Here is a 17561-nt window from a genome sequence, read left to right as displayed (position 1 = left end):
TGGAATTTTAGAAATACAATGGCAGATTGTGAATAATTACAAATGTAACCCAGTCCATTAATCTATACAAGGCCAGATGTGGTGGTCTCTTTATTATGGAGGCACCCAATAGGTGGGGCAATTTAAAAGTTGTTTAAATAAGGCTGAGCCAAATTTAGCAGAACTGTGAATTAAGTCAGTTTCTACACTTTCAGTGTCTTTTTGCCGAGTGGGACCAAAAGTAAACTTTCAGTTTTGTGCACAGAAAAATCTGACTTCTTGACCGCTGGCTTTAATTGTAAAATTTGATAACTGTTTTCACTGTACTTGGTGTTTTACATTTACTAGCAGCTTCGCTGCCAGCCTTCGTCTGCCTTTTAAATGTACAGAAAAAATGGCTGAAGGGAACACCAAACGTTAAATTTAAAAACTGCATAGAATTTTACTCTGCAGAAGAACTTCATAAAAAAAGTTATTACGTATAACAAAATTACAATGAAATAAGCAATATCCCTTAATACAAATATTAATTATCCTAATAAATAAATTAACCAACTTCCCTTTGCAAAATCTTAAGAAAATGGTATAAAGGAGGTTAAGAACTTTGTTTCCTAAAAAAAATCACTCAAAATTTTTCAATATCTTAAAAACAGTGAAATGAGCAATAAATAACATTAAAAGAATACAAAAAACAAAAAATTCTGAAAAGCAAAATATAATTAATGATATTTTATCTTATATTTTCAAGAGAAAAAACATTACAATAAAATAAGCTATATCCCTTAATACAAATATTAATTATCCTAATAAAAAAATTTACCAACTTCCCGTTGAAGAAAAAAAGTCATGCAAAACTTTTCAATATTGTTACGAATTTGCTATTTAAAAAGCTAATGTTAGTTCAATTATAAATTAAATGGTTTTATTTCTCGCGCAGTGCAGCGCGTGACGAATATTAAAAGAAAGCTAAGCCGGAAAAATTAAAAATACAAGAGCGCGTGCGTTAAATAAATAAATATCTCTTTTTGATTTCGAGAAAGTACTGGAAAATTCTAGCGCGTGATTTTAAAATCTTATAAAAGGAGGAAAACATCTCAGTTCGTAGTAGTTGCTTGCTTAGTTTGTTGTTGTTTAGAAAACTGCTCTTGTTGATTGTAGCGAATTCGCGGATTAGCGTTCTTTAGCTGTTTTAATTACGTTCTATTGGATATTTGAGTAGTTAAAAGATAACTACTGTGAGATATTGTAATACTGCATGATAATTTGAGAAAATTTAAGCATTTTTGTTGTGATAATAATAAATTTTTGTTCATTTTTCATCGGACTTGTGCATTCATTTCATAATGAGCCCGTACGCACGCAACAATTTTTGGTGTCAGAAGTGGGATTTGAATGCCAATAACAAGAGGGATGGAAGAACAATTGAGACAGCTCATTACTGATTTTGCTGCTTTCCAAGAAAAGATGGAAGCTGGCCAAACATCTTTTAAAGAAGAAATGAAATTGGGCCAGGAATCCCTCAAAGGAGAAATGAAATTGGGCCAGGAATCCGTTAAGGAAGAGATGAAATCTCTTAAAAATGAGATGAAAGGAGGTCAGGACGAAATGAAAAGAGAAATTACCTGCGTAATAGAAAATAAATTTGAGGCTATGGAAGGCAGAATAGACGCGGTTGAAACTAAAGTTGGACATATAGAAGAGAGAGTTTCTGCCGTCGAACAACAAATTGATGATAGGGTTTCTGCTGCCGTCGCCAAAGAAGTTGACAGCCTAAAGAAGTGCATAGCGACGGTAGGAAACAATTCTGAAGGTTTCAAATTTTTATCGATGCCTGCTCGTTCCGTTCTGAAACTATCTACATATGATGGGAAGACCTCCTGGCAGGTGTATAGGACACAATTTTCTATCGTTGCGGATGCGAATGGGTGGGATTCCCAAGCTAAGGCCTGTCATCTCGCCGCTTCTCTGAGAGCAGACTCAGCGGATATCCTGCAGACGCTTCCCGAAAATCAAAGGCTAGATTTCGAAGCTCTATCCGGCGCTTTGGAGCTGCGCTTCGGCGAGAAATGTTTAAAAGACTACAGCAGGCTCCAATTAAAATCTCGTCAACAGAAGCTCACCGAAACGCTTCAGGAGCTCGCCACGGATGTTGAAAGGCTGTCACATCACGCCTTTTCAGAGTGCCCGACAGAAACAAGGGAAATCCTGTCCCTGCAATATTTCATCGATGGCATCCGGGACCCTGAAATACAGAAAGCACTGCGAATGGCGGATGTTAAAGATCTGAAAAGCGCTTTAGTGTATGCCATGAAATTTGAGGCAGCCCAGCAAGCCACCCGTCGAGACCGCCATCCAGTCAGAGCTGCTCAAGTCCAGGAGCCAGGGGATCAAGTCACTGCTCGTCTAGACGATTTAACTAGACAACTGAACGCCTTGAGTCAGAATATTGGTGACAAGAAACCGACCGTAAAGTGCTGGAACTGCGGTGCTGAAGGACACATCCGACGAAACTGCAGAACACCCCAGGGCACGGATGCTAAGACCGCTCCTAACAAACAGCAGGGAAGCTAATTAGTGGCCATCTCGCGGGGCGGAGGTTGCCAGATCATGAAAAGCCCCAGTTTAAAGCGCTTCAGATTTCTGCAGTGAGAGCCGGCAGTAATGGACTTTTCATAATAGGACATATTAATGGAGTTCCCTGCAATATGACGATAGATACAGGAGCCAACGTTACCATCATCCGAAAAGATTTGGCTCAACAACTGGGAAGCAAACTTATCTGGACGCCGCCCTGCGTTACCCTACAGACTGTGTCCGGTGAGAAGATCGACATCGATGGAAAAGTAAATGCTAACATCACGTTTGGAAGTGCCGCTTACCATCACATGGCATATGTAGCAGAGATCACTGATTCTTGCATACTCGGATTGGACTTTCTAAGGAAATACAATTTTTCCTTGGACTTTAAAAATAACGAATTGCATTCTACATCTGAGGACATAGCGTTATTTGGAGTCAATGATGAAGTTAAATCTGTCCATAAAATCATAGCACAAGACAATATCACAATACCGGCAAGAACAGAAATTTTACTTCCTGGATCCATAGCCGAAAACAGAAATTTCCGCTACGGCGTCATAGAATATCCCAATAACTGTAATAGCCCAAAAGGAGTACTAGTAGCCTCAACACTCGTCGACCTATCCAGAACGGTTATCCCGGTGAGAGTCGCCAATGTAACTGAGAAGGGGAGAATTATTAAGAAAGGTGAAGTGGTTGCAGCATGTACTCCAGTAACCACCGTTGAAAGAAAGAGTAACATCCAAGAATCCGTGTCCTCAGAGAGAATTACATCGGAGTTATTGCAGAATGCGCAATTAAACGATGAAGAGAAGAATGCTGCCGATCGCGTTATTAAAGATCTTCAAGTTGTTTTTTCCCGCTCGTCTTCTGACGTGGGTCGAACTAGTTTGACACAACATAGAATAGATACCGGCGATCATCGCCCGATCAAGCAACATCCAAGGCGTCTGCCGTTTGCTAAACAGGAAGAGGTGCGAACACTGTTAAAAGATATGGAAGAAGGCGATGTCATCGAGCCTTCAACAAGTCCATGGGCATCTCCCATCGTTCTCGTCAGAAAGAAAGACGGCTCAACAAGATTTTGCGTTGACTATCGCCGGTTGAATGAGGTTACGAAGAAAGACAGTTACCCTCTTCCTAGAATTGACGACATTCTAGACACTCTTTCTGGAAGCAAGTGGTTCTCAACGCTTGATTTAAAGAGTGGGTATTGGCAGGTAGAAATACACCTTCATGACCGAGAAAAGACGGCATTTACTACGGGACAAGGGCTTTGGCAATTCAAGGTGATGCCGTTTGGACTGTGTAATGCGCCGGTAACATTCGAACGCCTCATGGAGACTGTTTTGAAAGGACTTTCCTATGAAGCCTGTCTGATATACCTGGACGATATCATCATCGTCGGAAAGAGTTTTGAAGAGCATCTAGAAAATCTTAGAAAGGTGCTTCAGAAACTGAAAGAAGCCAATCTAAAGCTGAGTCCCGCTAAATGCAAATTGTTCCGAAAGGAAGTGACTTACCTGGGACATGTCATCTCTGCAGAAGGTGTGCGCACGGATCCTGAAAAGGTATCAGCGGTTAAATCCTGGAAACGTCCCGAAAATGTCCATCAGCTGAGAAGCTTTCTAGGGCTTTGCACCTACTATAGGAGATTCGTGAAGGACTTTTCTTCCATCGCAAGACCCCTTCACAAGCTCACAGAGAGCAACCATAAGTTCTTGTGGACAAAAGAATGCGACGATGCATTTAACAACTTAAAGGAGGCTTTAACATCTGCTCCAATCCTGACGTATCCTCAGCACGACCGACCATTTATTCTCGACACCGACGCGAGCAATGAAAGTGTCGGTGCTGTTTTGTCCCAAGAAACAGACGGCCAAGAACGTGTAGTGGCGTACTGGAGCAAGTGCCTGTCTAAACCGGAGAGGAATTATTATTGTGTCACCAGGAAAGAGTTGCTCGCCATAGTCAAAGCTGTAGAACAGTTCCATCACTATCTATACGGCAGAAAATTTCTGCTCCGCACCGATCATGCATCATTGACCTGGCTTTTAAATTTCAAGAATCCTGAGGGTCAAATAGCCAGGTGGATACAGAGACTCCAAGAATATGACATCACTATCCGTCATCGTAAGGGATCATCACACGGAAACGCCGACGCCCTGTCTAGAAGACCTTGCCAAGAAAACTGTCGATATTGTTCCAGGGTGGAAGCGAAATACAAGCTGCTGACTCCGGTCGCAAGACAAATTACAACATCAACATCGGCTGATCGAGAACCGTGGAGTGATGATGAAGTCAGGAAAGACCAGCTGGAAGACCGCGACATTAAACCCATAATTGATCTAATGGAGTCGTCAAACAGAAAACCTACCTGGCAGGACATTTCTATCTGTAGTCCTACAACCAAACAATATTGGGCACTCTGGGATTCACTTCACATTCGAAACGGCGTCTTATACCGGAAATTCGAATCGGATGATGGGAAGACGTTCCGATGGCAGCTGATACTTTCAAGATCCCGCAATCCTGATGTCCTTAAAGAACTACATAACAGCCCTACGGGAGGTCACTTTGGAATAATGAAGACCTTACAGAGAGTTCGTGAGCGCTTTTACTGGAATAATGCAAAGGATGACGTGCAAAAGTGGTGCCGATCTTGCGATGCCTGTGCAGGTCGGAAAGGACCTAAGAGACGCAGCCGAGGCAAGCTGCAACGTTACAACGTAGGGGCGCCTTTTGAACGAATCGCGTTTGACATCCTGGGACCTCTGCCACGAACTGCTGATGGCAACAAATACATACTCGTTGTCGTTGATTACTTCACCAAGTGGCCTGAAGCTTATCCTATTCCTGATCAATTTATTTTAAGTTCGTAAAATAGTTAAGTGCCTACATTTCATGACGATGTGAAAATGGAGTGTGCAGAGTTAAATCTCGTTTCCTATAGGCCATTATGTCTCAAAATGACGCGATTTCGTCACAAAACATAAAATAAAAAAATTTTTAATTCGAATTTCGAAAAAAATCGCTTCGAGGTGCACTGGCTCTTGTCTAAATGCACCTATCTACCAAATTTCGTAGCCGTGAGTCTATTAGCTTACGTGCAGCGCGAACGAAAGACACGCACACACAGACAGACTCTTTCTTTTATTATACTATGTAGAGACTATATTTTTCAATTTTAATAAAGTTATTTTGATGTTTTATGTATTTTTGCCTTGCCACGAAGTGTGAACTGAATTAACTGAATAAGAAATATATATCTAATGAAATTCGAGGAAATAAGTTTAAATTAAATGCAGCAAAAACAAATCGTACAAGGAAGTCATGTGGTAATAATACACATTCGATTTTTTTATAAAGCAATGGAAATATCAATGCAATGACATTAAAAATTTAATATGTTTTGAAATTAGTAATGGAATTATATTCATTTATGTACTCTTAATTGCATTTATTTTTATACTAAAAATTAGAATTTTAATCGCACTATTTGAGAAAAAAGTAACAAAAAGTGGTAGTTTGCATACTACATCATTACCAAATAAAATATTTATAAATACTTTCGGATTGTTTTCCCTTCCATAATACAAATTCTTTAGTTAAATCCTTAAATCAAATTTCAGGTATAGTAAGCATTAATTACATTAATCTACATTCCATTACCAGCAATATTCTTATATTTTAAGAAGGATATGTTTCTGAGACATGTTACTGTATTTTGAACAAGCGATGAACTAAAGTTCAAAAGCTTGACAGGTCTAGATGATATGAAAATTTCTTTAATAATATCCCAATTTATTGAACGATGATCGCTAAGCAAATCTTCGACTTGATCGACACTCAGTTATTTAAAGTAAATGATCTAACAAAGCGAGTTTCGTCTTCGATGTATTCTATCCCTTCATTAAACATCTTACACTACTCAAAATCTCTTACGCTGAATAAAATATTGCCTTCAAAAGCATTTTACAAAGTTTCAAAAACTTACCTAGCGGATTTCCATTGCGAGGACAAAATTTCACGCAGATTCTTTGCGATAAGAATCGCTATTTTGGGAAATCTCCAAAGGAAAAATTCTTTATTCATTAAAAATTAATATATCTGCAAACGATAAAAGAAAATGAAATGCGAATTGTTGCCACATGTCGATGGAACTCGTCAACTTCTGAAAAATCTTCGCAAACGAATTTTGGACGCTCGCATTTTAAATTATTCATTCTCAATATTTTGATTCCAATGTACGGAAATGAATTTTAAATAACAAAAGTAAAATGTAAATCCACTGCACTACAGAAATCTATAGAAAGCATAAAACGTAATCTGCTGTGATTGCTATGAGCAATTAAGCTGAGAATGGCTGCATATGAATTGAAGAATTTTTCATTCAAAGCAATTGAGGAAGTTTCCAAAATTACGTAATTTCCTACTTTTTCCAAGAAAAAGAAATGAAATCTTACAAGAAATCCACTTTTTACTCTATCTTGTGTTCCTAATTGGAAAACTAAATTTGAAAAAGTTGTAGTACTTATTGCTGAGTACTTCTTTCGTTGAAAATTTGTTCACATTTGTTCACTAGAAAGCCATTCTGATTTCATCTCAAGTAAAAATTTTTAACTGAATTTTATTATTTATTTATTTCTCAAAAAATAGAGACATGATTTTCAGAAATATTCAGAAAGGGAAAAAAAAAAAAAAAAATTCTGGATTAGGTTTTTGTCATTTTGCTCCATCTACCGACTGTATAATATCGTTCATTTATTAACACAACATCTATAACACCTTATATCTATAAAACAACATCTTACATCTCCTCTCATAAAACAAAGTGTTCAAAGTTCTATCAATTTCACTCGTGCAGTCAACAGCTAAAAATTAGACAGCTCGCGAAGAAAATTGTTAAACTATGGATTTAGTATCCCACATTCGGGTTCCTGCTATGCGTCGACCTCGACGACATTATTCTACTCTTGACATCATAAAAAGAACCATCATCGTAAATAAGCCGAAACCTGAAAAGAAGTACGAAGGGAGAGGGGAAGATTGTGTGCTAAGGACAATATTGAAAGGAAACATCTTAATTGTCCTTCATCTTTGCACAATAACATCGTCGACAGTCCCTTCTATATTTCATCTAAAACGAAAAATATCTTCAATCTTTAACAGTTTTGGAAATGTTCATTTCATCTTAAAAATAGCATTTACTGAAATAAAAGTCATTATTAGGTGGAAACTCACAGTTCGGTTATCAGTTGTATCACTTCAGGTTAAGAACGTCATAATCAGTATTATTGTATTCATCTTCTTCTGCTTGAGTCCATTGTTTTATGTATTCAGCGCATGTACTTGTTTTAGTGGGTCCTTCATGATCTCCTTCTTTTACAACATCATAGGAGTCATTATTCTTTATTTTGACAATCTTATACGAGCCTAAATACTTTGATTTTAACTTATTGGTCCAAATTGCGTCCTTTTGATTGCTACTAAATCATTAATTTCATAACATTTTGAAGAACGTCTTCGAAAGTTATATGTTTTCTTATTTTCTTCTTGTACCTTAAACATTTGTATTTTCGCATCTTTTCGAAGCTCTTCTCCGTAAGTTTCAAAACTATTTTGAATTTCTGCGTCAATTATTTCTTTTCCAGAAGTATAATCAGTATTTGCTTGAAAATTAAAAGCATTTTGTTTGCTTACTTCAGATATAAAATTAACAGCTGATATTGCTTTAGAAAGTCTTCTTTTGGGGACAGAAGATTCTTCAAGAAACGCCTCTTCTGTGACGTTGTCTTATGTTTAGTTGCTTTGTAAATTGATGTTGAAGTCGCACTAGATGGCGTTGGAACAGCATCAGCACCACACAGGTCTCCCTAATGTTCCCAATCATCAGCATTAAGAATTTCTCGCAACTGACGACAACCTTTCTGATATAATTCTGATATCTTCATGAGTGATACACATTTTTCTTTCTAATTCTGCTTGTTTAGCAAATAATCTCTTCTCCATAATTTCCCTCATGCAATCTTTTTCTAAAGCTAGCATTTCTTGCATGTTCAGTTTAACATTTTGAACTTTATTTTCTTTCTCAGACAGGATTTTATCTTTGGTGATTGCTACTAAATCATTAATTTCATAACATTTTGAAGAACGTCTTCGAAAGTTATATGTTTTCTTATTTTCTTCTTGTACCTTAAACATTTGTATTTTCGCAGCTTCTATTTCATTCTTGGCATCTAATAGTTGTTTCTGTAAAATTTCTACAGTCTGATACGGAAAGTTTTCTTTCCAAAGACATAACTTGTTCTTCATGAACATCCAAATCCAATTGTAAAATAGATTTTACTTGTTTTAGTTGAACACTTTCTTTATCTCTTATATCTTCTGGGTATCAGAGATATAGGTTTGTTATCTTTTAAAATAATATGCATTTCAGAATTAGTATCTTAGGCTTGTCTTCCTTTAAGTTTTTCAGACATACCAGGATCCAGGATGGAAGTTTGATATTTCTGTTTCACCTGCGCACACTGAGCCGGTTCTTGGTGGTTGTATTGGTTGGTTACGCGGTCAGAGCGGACAGTGGCTACAGCGGACACGTGAGAGTAGCTAGGTGGACAGAGCGGACATTCTCGCACTTATTGTGTTGTTTTCCTAATCAGTCATATGTCATCTATTGTGTAGTTTCAAGCTTTGCACCTGCTGTAGAGAAAAGCCGATACTTATAATAGAAAATGTCTTTCTCATTTTCTCAGTCGATGTTTGATCCTTATGAAGCATGTATGTCTTTTTTAGCGTCGAAAAAAAATCTGCGATGGAACCCATAGCCATTTTAAAAAAAATTACTCTCTACAAAAAAAGAATGTTTAGTTGTAGATGATTACCCACACCGAAAAAATAAATTAGGAATGAGTTGGGTATGTGTAAAAGAAAAGACACATCGTTGTAAAGGAAATGTAAAGAGAAATTTTCAATACAAAGTACTGAAGAAAGTACATATACGAAGTACATTTCTGCGTGCCCAACATTACTGAGAACGAAGTTAAAAGGAAGTTAGAGACTTGCAGAAGAAAAGTCCCCCCCCAAAAAAAAAATCAGTTCCCGTTCCCCATATATTTCCAAAACTACTTTCAGAATTATATCAAAAAGGTTATGATTTTATTACTAAAATACCGGCATACTCCAGTGCCAAGACTGTTTTATGTAAGGAGAGGAGAAAGGCTTTGGGAGCTATCCTAATTAAAAGGCTAAATATTGACAAATTAAATACATAAACTGATTCAAAAATTTAAGTTTCTCGTTTGAATATTTTGATCAATTTTGTGTTAGTTAATATTTTTTGTATTTTCCATATATTTGTATTTTCCATAGCTGTCACTGATATTACTTACTGAACCAACTCACAGAACATTTAGAATTCGTCTGCAATTTTCATCAAAACAGATAAATTCAAAGTGTGCAATTTTGCTGTTTAAGTTTTAGTTTAAAATACTAAAATTCAAACAAAAAATGCCTACAATGTTTAAATTGTAACATGCATTATTTTGTGCTTTTGTATTTTAATATGTTTGTTTATATTTTTAATATGTGTTTTTGTTTAATTTAAAAGGGTCAAAATTCAAGCAAGTAAATTTACACAATTTAAAAATTACAGTAAGCATACTTGTCTTATTTTATCTTAAAATTCTAAAAGTTAAATGCTTACAGTTACATTTAAATATTTCTAGTAGCTTTATTTGCCATTTTTTCCCCTTAAATCTTTATTTCATGTTTTATATTTATTTTATTTTTGTTTGAAAAGTTTTAGTTTAAAATACTAAAATTCAAACAAAACAATCCCTGCAATGTTTAAATTGTAACATGTTTTATTTTGTGCTTTTGTATTTTAATATTTTTGTTTATATTTTTAATATGTGTTTTTGTTTAATTTAAAAGGGTCAAAATTCAAGCAAGTAAATTTACACAATTTAAAAATTACAGTAAGCGTATTTGTCTTAAATATTTTATCTTAAAATTCTAAAAGTTAAATGTTTAAAGTTACTTTTAAATATTTCTAGTAGCTTTATTTGCCATTTTTTCCCCTTAAATCTTTATTTCATGTTTTATATTTATTTTATTTTTGTTTAAAAAAAATCTGAATTTCAGCTTTAAAAAAACTATTTAAAAATTACTAGTTTATTTAATTTAGTTTTTTTGTTTTAAAATGCTAATATGAGCCGGAAAGTTTTATATGCATCAGAAAAAGAAATATGTATTTATATAAATTTTGCAGATTAGAAACCTTGGAAGTTCTATCATTAGATGAAAAAGAATAATTCATTTATTACATAACAGTAAATGGTTTAGAAACATGTAATTTAAATCAGAATTTTCCGAATTCATTTAGTAGGAAAAAAGTCCATATCAATCATGAAATTGGTAAATTATCAATTGTAAAACAAGTTAAAAAAATTAAGGAAATGTCGTTTTCCAAATAATTCTTATTAAAATTCTGGATTGACAGTCTCGTTAATTCACAATAAGGGGGAGGACGAAGACCACAACAAAGTTTTGTTCACATCTAATACAGCAAATGCTTTATTGTGTGCTGCTGCAAAAATAATCATTAACGGTTTTTGTAATAAAATAGTAACCATAATAATACAACATACTACGGAATCATAGCACCCATATAGTGCCACCTATTCCAACTGGGCACAAAAATAAGAAAAACTAAAGCAAGTCACAATTTTTTTTTCTGCTGTAGCATTTTGTGAACCAAAGTGGTCCTTTCATTTATATCCAACAATTTAAATATTTCCATACATTGGTAAGATTTACATTTTCATACATTGGTCAAACATTAACATTCAAGCATATATTACTACAAACTGACAAAACAGCAGTGTGTGTTATGAAGCATTTCAACAAAGGTGTGTTTCTTCGTCACACACGTATATACATACATAAAAATATCTTTCTACATTAGTAATAATAATATTATTGCAAATAATATGATTCAGCATCATAAGCATAACAGTATTTTTTTAGGGGAACAGCTTTAGTACAATACATAAGTAAGAAATTACATTAAACAAAATGGTCTCGCAAAACAGATTTAATTCATTAATTTGAATCAGTTTTGCCAGCAAAGATTTTAAAAGTAGAACTGAATAAGATATATTCTCATGTACTTTTAACTCAATGAATGTCTGAATTAATATAATTTATAAGTATAATATGGGCATACTATATATGTAATATATACAATCCCTTTGTTTTCAAATAATTTTCAATCTACAACTAAGTAGTTTTTGAAGCAGTTGTGTGATGCCATTTGTAATAAGCAAACTATGACTCTAATGATTGTATTCCACAAAACATAGAATTTGTTATTAATAAAATAAATATACTTTAAATAGTTTTTGACACACTTCAATCTGTGTATCGCTTCATTATGAATAAATAAATTTCTTAAACAATTTTTGTGTTAGATTAATATACAATAACAAAGTTTTGTAAAGTAGAGAAGAAACATAGTAGAGGTTTTGTGGATTATTTCTCTAAAATCCCAAGTATTCAGGAATGGTACTTTCACCTTTTATAGATAGAACTAAGAACAGCTGTACATTGACAGCAAATTTCGTGTTCAGTACTGTAATTAAAAAATGAGTTTAGATGTTGCAATAAATTTTACTCTTCACCATTTAACATGTTTTGATAAATTCTATCTAAAAGCTCTCAAAAAATTGTCCATGGTGTCACTTCACTGGCTTTCTTTGAATTATAAGCAAATTTCAGAATTATTCATACCCTACCCCAAAACATACATTTTTTTACACTTCAGTTCGTGAATTTGTAATACATTTTCTGGTATTGGTCTGAAGGTTCACGTTCCTGCACAATGAAAGAACACAACACTGCACAGAAATCGCCTCTTCTTCTAAAATGCACTTTTCAGAGAGTTTTTTTTTGGGGGGGGGGAGAAACTTTCTTTTTTTCTCTTAACCACAGTAAGTGTTTGACAGCAGTTTTCGTTGCCTTTTTATGTTTTCCTTTATTCTTTCTATGATGTGTTGGTCTTCAGAAAAAGATGGCGACTGCAAAAATGCTGGAATGATGGATAAGAAGCCATTGCTAGGTGGACCAATGGGAGCACCTGATTTGGTAAGATCACGCCTCATCATCATTACACGATCAAATCATGTGTAGGGCGCCATTGACAGTTTACACATCTGGGCGGACGATACGAGCTTGACGACCTTCCCATTCCAACAACAGTTCACCTAAATTCAAAGGAGATTCAAATAAATATTTAATCAAAATTTAAATAAATACTCATTCATTCATTTAAATAGAAAGAACAAAACGTTATTAACAGAAAATTGCTAACGGAACATTGTTAACGGAACAGTGTTACATAATGAAACACTGTTACATAATGGAACATTGTTAATATTGTTATTTAAATTATTAACTTTGCTTATGACAGAAAATTAAGATATTAGCTGAGAAGCTAAATATAGAGATACTGCGAGAAAACTTGGAATATCATTAGGCTTACCAGAAGTCCTCTTTTGACTAGAAATGATCTCGTCTGGCGATGCGGTGCCTGCCTCTCAGCCAGTCATTCATATTTTTCCACTTATGTGTTTAAATTTTAAAAGTCCAGAATACACTCAAATGATATTAATACAAGCCTAAAAGAGCTTACAACATTCTACAATGCATTCATTATTACACTAAGGCACAGAAAGAAGTTTTGATGGAGCAGAACCTCTTATATGGATATACAGCAGTGAATTAACATGGTCTGAAATTGAAGCTTCAGGTGTAATTAAAAAATGTTGTCTAAATAAACAATTAAAACACAACTTTGAAGCTTTAGAACAGCCATTTTATTTTATTTTTAACAATAACAATGGTAAAGCAAAAACTGGTAACCATGGTAACGCTTTACGACTGTGCAGATAGTCTCGCAGACGAATACAAAAATTTTAAACAAGGTGAAAGCATTAATGAAGTTCCCGCAAATAACGCAATAAGCATGGATCATCCTTTTGATAATTGATTAAGTTGATGATTGCAAAGGCTTTTTGGCTAACTAGTTTGAAAATTTGGAACGGGATTATTTGGGAAAATAAATACTGAGAAGATGGATGGATATTTTTCGGGCATTTCAAAGGAGTCTGATGTGTACACCACATTGCTTCCTTGTAAATATTAAATTATGCACATTTTTCTTGCATTCCATTTATACTTAACCTAAAATTAAATTAAACCTACTTCGTCGATAGCGCATAAAGCAAAATAGAATAAATGCATTCTTTAAAATTCACTGTATTTATTTACCATAGAGACACCCTGGAGCTAGTTTCACTTAACAGCGTTACATTTCATTCATTTTATAACTCGGAATGCATAAAAATGATATCATCTCAAGAATTAAATTATATTACCTGAAGAAATAAATTATATCATCTGAAGAATTACATATTTTGCCTAGGCTTTGTGTATAATGCATAAACATTCTATAGAATGACAAATGCTCTTTATTAAAAGATGTTCATTCCTCAAAAGTACAAATGTTATTTTGAAAAAGTAATGAAAGAGTCCCATTAAAAATCTGTCATTCAAAATACGTAAAAAAGTAGCGAGATGAATTTGATACAACATTATAAATTTGTATTTTTTATCTGGTCGAGACTGGGAATCAGTAAGACAACAATCTACCTGACAACGGAAATTAATTTCAGAAATAGTCATAAGTTTCACAACAATGCCCTTTATTAATAACTTTTTGTTTTTTCCGGCAGAGCTCACAAAGGTGGTTGTACAGTTCAGTATCATTTATGTGCAATGTTTTTGTATTTGGTTGAAAGTACTTTCAACATTCTGTCGCTTCGCCCATGTCCAGTACTCAAATGAGTTTTCATGAAGTACGGGAAATAACTCGGCATCCGCAACGTAGTACTGTACAGTATTGACGCTTCCTTTAAAATGATAAATCAATGTACTTTTCTTTTCCACAAATACACATCTTAGCGATTCAGGAACCATTAGTCCCATGGTTCCTTCTTAGTAGTCATTTGGGTTTTCATACATGATTTATTAACTTCTAGTAAGTAGTTTAGGTTCTTCAAAATGAATCAAAAATGTATTTCATGCTTTGCCTGTTTCTCATTTGGTATTCCTAGGAAATGTATGAAATATGAATAATTTCATACATTCCCAGCTAGTTATAGGTATTATGTACAATGCCTTTTAATTTTTTTATTACTACGGAATTCATATTTCATGAATCATCTTCAAGAATTAGATATAAAAATATACAATTTTAAAAAATGTGTTTTAGTAATATAATGCACATGCGAAATTTCATGTGAACAGATGCCTATGAGGGCTGAAAGTTTACATAAGAGAATACTAAATCATTTGTTCGAACCATTTTAAATAAAACTAATAGAAAACAAAACAAAAGGTGCTATGCCATTCAATTGACTTCTCTACATAAAAACAAGCACTAATCTGCTGCAAATAACAGGAATGATTAAGCATTCAGCAATATAATTGAGATAAACATAGTGAGCAGGGTGCATGCACAATGCTTACTCACCTAACGGAGGCTAGTCTCCAGATATATTGCTCAACCCTGAATGCAGCACAAGAAAGATATTAAGAATGCAGGCATAATAGAATGAATGCAAATAACACTGCTTAAGGAATGATCGAAGAATATGCAAAGAAGCACACTGCACAAAATAAATAAAAAAGTAAAATGGGACAATGCTATATCTGCCGTTCTACTAGGGAAACCCGTAGAAAAGATGAGTGTTCTTAAACGTATACTCTAATATTTCAAGTCTCGTAAACTAGCGTTAGTCCTGCATATACTCTTAATATTTTCTAGTCTCATCTTCAAGTGTTCGCTACCAGTAACCAGTTCAATATGCCAAGCAGATATAAAATGGTGCTCCGTGTAAAAGTGAACCGCACATGTTTTTCAATGAACACAGTTTTCAACTCAACACGAGTGAGTACAATGAACGTGACAAGCAAATATTAAATAGGAACTCTGGAAATATGTGAATAGCACATAGGATGCACATTAATATACCTAGTTGATATTGTTCGTTTTAATGCATCAGAATAACTTCTTATATCCAAATTCTACAGTCAACATTCTCTATAAACTCACAATCACAATGCATAAAACACTGCTAAAATACTCATTCAGCACAGGGTTTCTTTAATAACCCATCTTCCAGAGTAACTTATAAATTTCGCTACAATTTTTAATACTCCACGGAAAATTTTGGCTGGGCCTAGTGATAATAGAATGCTCCATCAATTGAGTCATACAACAGGAGGTACAGCAACTCAGCTGGTGGTAAGTAAGTAAGCGTACACTCTCTCTAGGGTAGAAACTTCTTCTTTTTAGGGGATCAGATGAGTACCGTTCACTCGCTGAAATAAACCGGTTCTTATTTATAACTTACAACTCACTAATAATAACCTTGATGAAAAAATTCGAGAAAAAATGTAACCTTATTCGGGTACAGTATTATATTTTAATTACGCTAAAGCCCTCCAGGAATATCTGCCTAAAGAGAGTGATGCCTTCGTGGAGGATTTTCGAAGTAAAACTGGTTCGTATACATGTTACACATCAGGAAAAGCACGAAAACGTCATGCAGCCAGCCCGTTTGCCGGGATTCCAACCTACTAATGTTCAGCGACTTTACTGCTCGGCCAAGTTAGGCATAGATATTTTCAGAGAATTTCTTTGCTCCTGATTTTATTTATTGAGATGATGGTAAAGCCTTGAGGGCTATCTATCTAAGGGAAGGATGCCTTCATATAGAGGACTTTCTAAGGGAAACTGGCTCGTATACACATTTCAAATGGTGAAAGCCACGAAATGACTCATGCAGCCAATCCATTTGCGGAATTTGAACATCGTATCGAACTACCAGTGTTCAGCGACTTTATCGCTCGGCCGCTGGTGGGCTGTTTGCTCCTGAAGAGAAGAGACTTGTGTCCGATGCTTTCAAAATCAACAGAGTTATTGAAAATCTACATCAAACTAAGGCTGAGTTTGCACCTAATATGTATAACTGAAATTTCAAATTAAAATTACAAACCACGATGTTTGGCGACATTTTGTTGTTTGGCAATTTTTATAATGCCTTTTAAATTGTTTTGGCGGCTTTATTTTTTGTTTGAGGAATTTATTTCAGTTTAAAAAATTATCCTACAATTATCTAATTATTATAATTCATATTAATATAATTATTGATCATGATAGTGATGTATTTACAGCAATGAAAATATTACTCATCTTAATTTTTGCTCAAACTCAGTCTTGAGAATTTTAGATTAAATACTGGAAAATTGCCGCGAATTCGCAAACAGATGTTTTGAACAGATACAATCGAAATTTATTAATATTTTAAATCTGTGCGTTAGCCATTTTTTTGTATGGTTGGAAAGTGCTTTCAAGCATCAAAATTCTAAGTAATAACTTCCATTATTGAGATTTTCAAGGAAGCGAGCAGAATACAGTCACTTGAAAAAAAAAAAAGACTTATGCGAGATTATCGCTTAAAATGCACAAAATGGTTTTTACAATCAATGTCATTTGAGGCTGCAGTTTTATTAATTAAAATAAAAATACTAAATTTCAATTTCCTTTTTCTGAATTTTTCATATTTTTAGCAAAAAAAGATGCAAAATCTTACTGCGGTATGCTTCGGCTGAAAATTTTTAAGAGTCTGCATGAGATTATTCTCTCTTTATAGATGCACATAATCATTTTTACAATCAATGTTATTGCGATGTTGAGATTTTCTGTATTTAAACAAAAATGTTAGTTTTCAGCTTTCAATTACTGATTCAGATTTTTACAGCAACAAATGAAAACTTTTATTGCAGTGGCTTTCCATAATCCAAGCAGAATAAAGCTGCTTAAAAATGAGAGACCCACGTGAAATTATCGCTCGAAATGCTAAAAATCATTTTTC

General features: G+C 34.4%; 1 protein-coding gene and 2 long non-coding RNA genes across 7 annotated transcripts in view; 1 reads left to right on the top strand and 2 right to left on the bottom strand.

Annotated features, from left to right (window-relative positions):
• LOC118180036 (transcription factor unc-3-like) overlaps positions 1–7176 on the bottom strand; it is an 80171-nt gene extending 72995 nt beyond the window's left edge. The window contains exon 1 of one of the 2 annotated variants that reach the window (XM_085818224.1): positions 6557–7176. In XM_085818224.1, coding sequence (XP_085674350.1) covers positions 6557–6654 — 98 coding nt within the window. In that variant the 5' untranslated portion in view covers positions 6655–7176. The remainder of the gene's footprint in view (positions 1–6556) is intronic. The other variant, XM_085818228.1, reaches the window with a different exon arrangement.
• Positions 1–17561, top strand: part of LOC146996694 (uncharacterized) — an 86102-nt gene that overhangs the window by 44822 nt on the left and 23719 nt on the right. The window lies entirely within an intron of this gene.
• Positions 11020–17561, bottom strand: part of LOC118180704 (uncharacterized) — a 30272-nt gene continuing 23730 nt past the window's right edge. For 3 of the 4 annotated variants that reach the window (XR_015041614.1, XR_015041613.1, XR_015041615.1), the window contains one exon: positions 11020–12824. This is a non-coding gene — a long non-coding RNA (uncharacterized LOC118180704). The remainder of the gene's footprint in view (positions 12825–17561) is intronic. The other variant, XR_015041616.1, reaches the window with a different exon arrangement.

The sequence above is a fragment of the Stegodyphus dumicola genome, chromosome 6 (assembly GCF_044657685.1).
Source record: "Stegodyphus dumicola isolate Sdum_Otavi_A_Nest chromosome 6, ASM4465768v1".
Lineage (NCBI taxonomy): Eukaryota > Metazoa > Arthropoda > Arachnida > Araneae > Eresidae > Stegodyphus > Stegodyphus dumicola.
The sequence above is the reverse complement of the archived record's forward strand: the minus strand, read 5'-3'. Positions and strand labels throughout refer to the sequence as shown.